Source organism: Monopterus albus, unplaced genomic scaffold (genome assembly GCF_001952655.1).
Source record: "Monopterus albus unplaced genomic scaffold, M_albus_1.0 scaffold50.1, whole genome shotgun sequence".
Classification (NCBI taxonomy): Eukaryota; Metazoa; Chordata; class Actinopteri; order Synbranchiformes; family Synbranchidae; genus Monopterus; species Monopterus albus.
This window is the reverse complement of record NW_018127930.1, coordinates 1917551-1925257: the sequence shown is the minus strand read 5'-3', so window position 1 is coordinate 1925257 and position 7707 is coordinate 1917551. Positions and strand designations below refer to the sequence as shown.

At 42.7% G+C, this 7707-nt stretch overlaps 1 protein-coding gene across 3 annotated transcripts in view; it reads right to left on the bottom strand.

The window, feature by feature from the left end:
- Nucleotides 1-2272: 2272 nt before the first annotated feature.
- hmgcs1 (3-hydroxy-3-methylglutaryl-CoA synthase 1 (soluble)) overlaps nucleotides 2273-7707 on the bottom strand; it is a 12790-nt gene continuing 7355 nt past the window's right edge. For 2 of the 3 annotated variants that reach the window (XM_020601051.1, XM_020601050.1), the window contains exons 7-10: nucleotides 7168-7274; nucleotides 6956-7081; nucleotides 5930-6087; nucleotides 3574-5035 (exon numbers count right to left, since the gene is read on the bottom strand). In XM_020601051.1, coding sequence (XP_020456707.1) covers nucleotides 4958-5035; nucleotides 5930-6087; nucleotides 6956-7081; nucleotides 7168-7274 — 469 coding nt within the window. In that variant the 3' untranslated portion in view covers nucleotides 3574-4957. Of the gene's footprint in view, nucleotides 2703-3573; nucleotides 5036-5929; nucleotides 6088-6955; nucleotides 7082-7167; nucleotides 7275-7707 lie in introns of those variants that run through there. The other variant, XM_020601049.1, reaches the window with a different exon arrangement.

The following is a 7707-nucleotide window of genomic DNA, read 5'->3' as shown; positions in this document are numbered from 1 at the left end:
AGTCTTATAGACAAAAGGAAAAGTCGCGCTCAAGCATCCTGTTCAGGCAGCTGAAACCAGTCCACTACAGACGGACGTTTTAGGACTGTTTTGTCCCTCGTAAACTTACTAAGTTCTTCTGGAGTTCAAGCTCTAATAAATGTTTTTAGCCTTCTTCCAGTTGTAATAGATATCACATGAAGTTTAGCCCATAGAAGCCAACGTGAACATATTGAACACTCCGTACTTAATCTTCTTCAGACAGAATCCACAGGAGCTGTTATCGTAGTTAAAATGTTCTAAGTGACACATCACTGGATGGATGTCATTCAGAATTTTTAAAGCTCAGATGAGACAAATGTTTTTTCTTTCCCCTTGGTCTCTGAAGTATATAGATCATATTTTCTTTTCAGTTGTTTTGAGTCATATTCTGTTTTTAGAACATCTCTAATAAACGTATTAATGAACTGCTTGCTGCAGCTCAGATAGGTTTCTATAATTCATCATGTTGCTCATCCTACAGCTAAACCAGTCAGCTCAGCAAAGAAGAGCCAGGTGTTTCCCATCATGTCCAGAGGTCTCACAGACAGTAAGAGAATATGTGGCTCCAAAAACCGCAGCCACCTTGATCTCTCTACGTTTGCATTGGCCCACATCAGGATAATGTCAGACAGAAAACTAACCACCACGCTTTGTGCATCAATCGTGATTCTGTGCAGGTCTGCTGTTCCTCAGACATCTTAAGAAATTCAATGGGAAACATAATCCTCCTACAATCAGCCATGAAAATATGCTCACTTCATGTAGAACAGTTTGGTTTAGAAGACTGGGCACACAGTGCAGATCCTCCAAAATCAAGGGCTCCCTCTCCTCACACTTCAGTCACTGCACAAAACTCAACATGTCAAGCAGATGGCCCCATCAAATCCCGCTCACCACCTGTTTCAACATCTGCCCCCAGGTGGAACAGTAAACAATATTTATCTGTTTTTATTTGCAAATCAAGCTAACAATGGATGTGCCCACAGGTTTTGTTGTGGAGAGTCTGCACAAGGCCAAATCAAGTGTGATAACAAGGCTGATGGGTGCTGTTATTTCCTTTTACATTTTCCACACATGCATTTCCTTTAAACAAACCACAAAAGCAACTGTAAACATGTTGTATCAGTCCATACAAACATGGTACAGGCAGTGCGGGTCAGCTCGAATTGAATGAGTGGATAAACAGAGAGGCTGTGCTGCCAGGTGCATCTGACCACTGACTGTAGCTTCAACAACACAGCAGTAGCAAAACACTGCTTTTCCAAGATCGGTGTATGCTTTGTTAATATGGGGTGAACAAACACTTATGTTATACATGGAGGTGGTTATTCACAATATCTCATCTGAAAATGCGCAGTTTGCTGTTAAAAGCTATTAATCGTAGGTTCACCTCAGGTTGACCGCAGGGAACTCTGACATCACTGTTTGGGTCTGTCGCCATCTTTGGGTCGACTTGCATTAGTCTGACAAGGAAGCACAGAGAGGCTGAGAAATGCACGTACACATGACTGTTTATAGAAAAAATAGACAGGGTTTTAATCAAGTAGATTTGTTACTGTGTGTGAGATGCTTAATTCCTAGCGAGGTGCTCTCCCACTTTACTGAGCCAACAACCTGTCAGTTACTGTATGTCCTAAATACATCTCTTCATCTTTACATCATCACAGAGTCCTGCCTGAAAGGCTCACCTATGGAAATGGTTTCTCTTCCTTCGTCCCGCTCTTCTGTGTTACTCACTTGTTATAAAGAGACTCATGTAAATGTCAGCTGTGCTGCACTACAGATTATCCACACAGGTCTGTTAGAATTATAAACACAGCCTGCTTCATTAATGGCTGATGAAAGAACCGTTGGGAGAATAAGGATGTGTGGCACCCGTTTGTGTTTGACATGCAAACCCTGTCATCAGTAAGATCATATTTACTGGGATTCACATGACTGCACAACTTTCAGAAGGAATTTTGGAGCATTCTTCCTCACAGAGCTGCTTCAGCTCAAACATAGTTCCAGGATGTCTGGTGTGAAATACATTTGTAGATGGCTGCAGGAATTCATTTTCCCCTCGACAATGTCAAACTGTCCACGCACAATGATTTATTAATTGTGGACAAGAACAATACAATGACCTGTTATTAGTTAAAATGGTTTTGTTCATAATAATATATAATAAGCCTTATTTATCCATAAATGCAGACATATGGTTTTCATAATTATAATTATTGGTAAAACAAAACAAACAAACACAAACAAACAAAGTTGAATGCCCATTTATTCTGAATGTACATGTTTACACAAAGTTCTGGATAAAGTTCTCCATTCATTCATTCATTCATTCATTCATATCTACACGGCATAGATATCTGTTCTGTACATTTCAATTAACATGGGTAAAGATCATGTGACCTCCTACAAACATTGAATGTTACAGTCCCAGTCACACACAGGGAGAGTGTGTGACTGTGCAATTCTGACTTTACAATGAAAAAGAACATTTGTACATTATTCAAGGGACATCTTTGCTTGTTGTAAGACTTCTCAAGAATGTAGTCAGCTGTATATCAAGTACCCTGACTCCTCCGCTCACTGTGTGCACGTCTATGAGCCGATGCATCCATCACTGTTAGTTTAAGGCTGACGTTTCCTGCCTGATCTCTCTTCGTTTCAGCATTTGACTGCAGTTCCTGTCAAACCAAATTAATTAAAATGCTAAACAATAAAAACAACCATGCCGGGATGAAACTGTTCGGTTGCGTGTGCTGCACTTTGATCTTCTGACCTATAACCTGACCATACAAAGCCCTTTGGTGATAAGGCTTTAATAGAATTTCATGTTACACTTTTGCTATCTGATAACACTGTAACAGTGGATGTCACAGTCACAGCAGCTATGACACTGCTGGATGTGAATGTGTGGCAGTTTGATGCAATGACAAGAGTCAGACTGTTACAGCCGCTGCCAGACAATGTGGTTTCACAACATACACAACTCCATGACTATCTGACAGAATATACCTGTAAGGTGCAACCCTTCTGCACAAAACAATCACACTGTGATTGGACTGCCGTTGCTTCAGTGACTGCTTGGTATGTTTGAGCACAGCTAGTGTAGTTCTATCTATGTGCTGGAATGCTCCGGACTCCCTGGTCCTTCAAATATCCACCATGTCCTTTGCACTGGTTCTGGAAAACTAGAGTAAAAACTCCAACAGTGCTGCAGTGTATTTAGAGGCAAGGAACCTAAGATGCCTCAGCATATGTCAGTTTATACAAAAATGAAATACACAGGTGAAACTCTGAAATGTGACACAGCTCATATGACACTGCGCTTACAGTTCGTGGTCCACCTCTCCAACAATAGTGCATAATCCAACAGCTAATTCAATCTAATCCAAACAGCTCTGAAATGAGCTGTCCCTTCATCAAGGCTCAAGCCAACATCAGTGAGCTAGCAGCCCTTGGTCTTTCAGTTGTGGAAGAAGAAAGGACATTGTGGAGGCAAAAAACAAGGAGAAACCACACTAAAGGGGTGAAATCATAAGGATTACAGCGACAGGCTGAAGGGGCTTTCCCAAACAGTTCTCTTCTCATGCATTGATTTGCTAAGCTCTCTCTCTCTCTCTCTCACTGATGAGACCTAGCCACCAACACGTCGAATCATCTGAAAAGCCACCGCCAGAGGCCGATTAGCACCAACAGTGCAGGACACACCAGGAAGGTGATCCCTGACAGACGCTCACTGACGGCAACCGACCATTGGCTTGGTGTGTCTCTTCCCTAAGGTTCACTCTGCACTGTTTCACAGAGGTGGCGATTCAACATCATGGTCATTTTGCATTACTTAGAGGTGTTAGTATTTAGTCTTACTGTCATTTATATCAATTACACCTCCAGTATAACAGTACAAGCCAACAGCTTCACACAACACTGCTCACATGAAGTTGGGTGAAAGGATGAGGTATAGCACAACCACTGCATTAGCCTGGTTTAATTTTAGTTTGCTGGATTGTGAATGGAGCCTTTTTGTACTTAGAACACATGTGGATATCTGCAGTGTAAACACCAGTTGGGCCGACTTCTCAAGCATTATGACAGCCCCACATCTCAGTGAAGGGCTGTTATGTTTCCCAGTGGGTGCTGACTTTAAAAATGTGACTCAAGTCCAAACATAATTATTACCCTGAAAAGCTGTAGTTTAACATGAATCTCTTGGTCTTCTGTCTGAGGGGCATCACAGATCTTGTGTGTGGATGAACAGTTCCTACAACGTGGTCTCAGCTCCAGCAGTCAACGGCAGTTCCAGCCTATTTGTTCCTGATGCATGGTCACAGGTTCACACATGAACCCGCAGAGTCCTGTAGAAGACTTACTACATCCCTTCATAGAAAACTGAGGTACTGAACACAGAGAGAGAGGCTACGAGCTCCGTCTCACGCTGGGTTACCATGGCGGCAACAACAGCACTATTTTGATACATAAACACAGTTGAGGCCCACTTCCCTTTGCTCTCAATCAGGTGCAGGCCTGAAGCCCCATTAACTTTGTCCCTTGCCTTCCCGTCACTGGCTGCCAGCTGCCAGAGGGAAGTCGGCTCGTTCAACTCAAGTCTGCCTGCGCTCTTCTCAAATATACTGTACAACTGTCCATTTTGTACAAATGTAAAACTATGTAAAAATGTAAACTCTGAAATAAAGGACCGCTAAAACATAAGATTACCGTAATGAAAACACTCTGTAGTCAAATACAGAGTTTACTGTACAACAGTATGAAAAATGGAGCACAGGGATGATGGGAAGGGTACAAGCTGTCCACGTAACACTTTGACACACTGCTCCGACCTAATCAAGTTTAACATGTAACGATTTGGGAGGTGACACTTCTGACCTCCAGTAGTGTCTAGTTATTCGAGCATGATACCTCTCAGAGGTCAGCCGAGCTCTCAGTTGCTGACAGCAGCCTTAGGCCCGGTGGTGACTGTAGGGATGCGAGGCATTTTCTTGGCTGGACTGGGGATGTGCTGTAGGAGAAAAACAGAGCAAACAACAAGACTGAGCTGATGGTTCATGAAGCACTGCATGGTCTGAACTGGTCTTCCTAAACTGAGAAAGTGTTCATCTTATTTGTCTTTTATATTGACTTTTTGTTGAAAAAGGCCCTGTACCAATAAACTTGTCTTTTCACACACACGCACTTTTGTTCACCAAGTACTGTATGTCAACTCACATCCACTTTGCTTTTTTGTCAGTTTTCATATTAAATGCCTTCTGGTAGCTTAAAGGGCATCGTTCTCTTTCTGACAGGTTTTTATTTGAAACATCTGCAGGGAGTGTTGACTTTCATTATTGGCAACATAAAACACACCTTAGTGTGCATCTCCAGGTGCTGGCGAGTACTAGTGCCTATGTGAAAACAGTAGTATAAAACCATTAATGTCTCCAGGAGGGAGCTGTGTCAAGTCTGATAAATGTCCTCAGGTGATGTCACCCGAGTTGGCCCCGGCTGGGAACGAAGGCGGCAAGTTTAAAAAAATAAAGAGACCTGAGGGTCTGGAGTTGGAAAGAAATGAGTGACCCAGATCTCTGTAGCTTGCCCATCTTCTCTGCATGCGCCATTAGCTGCTACTAGCATAAAAGACCCAGACCTCTGACAAAATTGTCAAGTGCATTGTGGGTAATGAAGGTGCCAGGTTTTGAGAAAGAAAAGTATGCATGGAGTTAAGAAAACACCTCTGTCAATTTTGATCTTTTTTTTGTATTGATCATGGGTCTCAGCCCATGCACACCCACATATACACCAAGTCATCACCTTCTACCTACTGGTCATCTACTGCATTTACAGCTGTGTATGAATTCCTTCGATCTACAGTACATACAATGTACAAAGGAAACTGTGGTAATGTTACTCTCCATACTTCTGTGGCAGTGCTGGAGCGAACAAGTTCTGGCTCTGCAGGCCGGTGGTGGTCCAGAGGTGTGCGGGCATATTCCCTGCGGTGTTTCTCATCCACCCGTGTCAGGTACCATGTTCCTGGAAACAGATCCTCCACTGAGCTTCGGGGGATGTAGCTGGCTGTCAGGACAGACCGTTCAGAGTACAGTAAGCATTGGTAGGCAGGACTCTGAACATCAAACTCATCTGAGGAGGGGCCGTCTGTGGGCTCCTGTATTCAGTTTCAAGCAGGACACAGTGTTCTTTATTAAGGCCAGGCTCTTTGGGAACTTTGACTAGATTATACAATTAGTGACTGACCGATTAATCAGGCCGATATCTTTCCCATTGGAATAATGGTAAAGTGTGTCCAAATGTTTAAAACCACGTGTATAATAATATTTTATTCCAACTGCTGGTTAGCATGGCTCTGTAAATGTGACGGGAACAGACCTCAACATGTGTTTAACTAACATTATTGGCAAAACACAGCCTAATATGAAACACAGTATGTAGTCATCAATGCCTATGAGATCATCAGTGACCCCATGTGACCTCTTACAGCTGCTGCCATCAGAAATGTGCATATAAAATAAACAAACAAGCACAGTGGAGGTAAAACAGATGCTGTGTTTAGTTTGTGTCAAGATGAATAAATGTACCCTTTTGGACATCATGTCCCTTTATGGTGTTTGACACTGTTGTCGGCTACTGTATGGAGTAACCACTGTCATTAATATAGCATTTTCAGCTGAACTGGACTGCTTAATCAATACAATCACCTGATATTTTATTAATAATTTAGGAAGAACAGATTAATTGAACTGGGCCTGGAAACTGACTTAGATTTCACTTTATGCATCAAGGATGTAAAAGAGAGGTGAATTGAAGAAAAAGAAAACCCATCAGTGCCAGTCATAGTGCAGTAGACTACAAAAATGAGTAAGATAGTCTCTGTAAATCACCCATCAGAAATCAGACATGGGCAGCAGTGACAGCATGGCCATACCCAAGTGGTGAGTCTCCTCTCTCAGCTTCATGTTCTCAGAGAAGACAGCAGGTGATACCTTCTTCCTAGAGTCCAGTCTGACCTTCAGGTCACTCAGACTGGACACAAGTTTGTCCAGACCAGATCCTGACACAAACAACAAATCATATGGAAGTTCATATGTTTGAATTCCATCCACTTCATGCAACTAACATGAACTGTGGCTGTCTCACCGGGTGTGTGGTCCTGTGTTACTCGGAGAGAATACAGACTAGCAGCAAATCCTGAGCCGTAGGAGAAAACTCCAATCCTCTGTCCTGCTATCTGTGAGGGGGCGTGGCTGCAACACAGAGGCAACAATGATCCTTACATACCACAACACTGAGATTATTGTTTCAAGCCATTTCAATCAGCCATGCCAGCACGTTGAAGCATGAGAGCCATTCATTCCCAAAAATAATCTGCAGCTATTTTGCTGAATGATGCAATTTCCTTTTTTGTTAAACACCGTAAAATGCAGTAATATTGTGTGAAGAACAATCAATAATTTTAAAATACAAATAGCTCCAGGATGTCTTGGTCTCCAAATTTCAGAAGCCAGCATTAGTCTTTAGAGAACTACATCAAGGAGCAAAATGGAAATGGGTCTTTGACCTTGTTGTGTTAGTGTTGATATTTTGCAGGTATGGTGTATGACACCTCTCCCTCTCTCCCTCCCTCTCCCTCTCTCTCCCTCTCCCTCCCTCTCCCTCCCTCTCCCTCTCCCTCTCCCT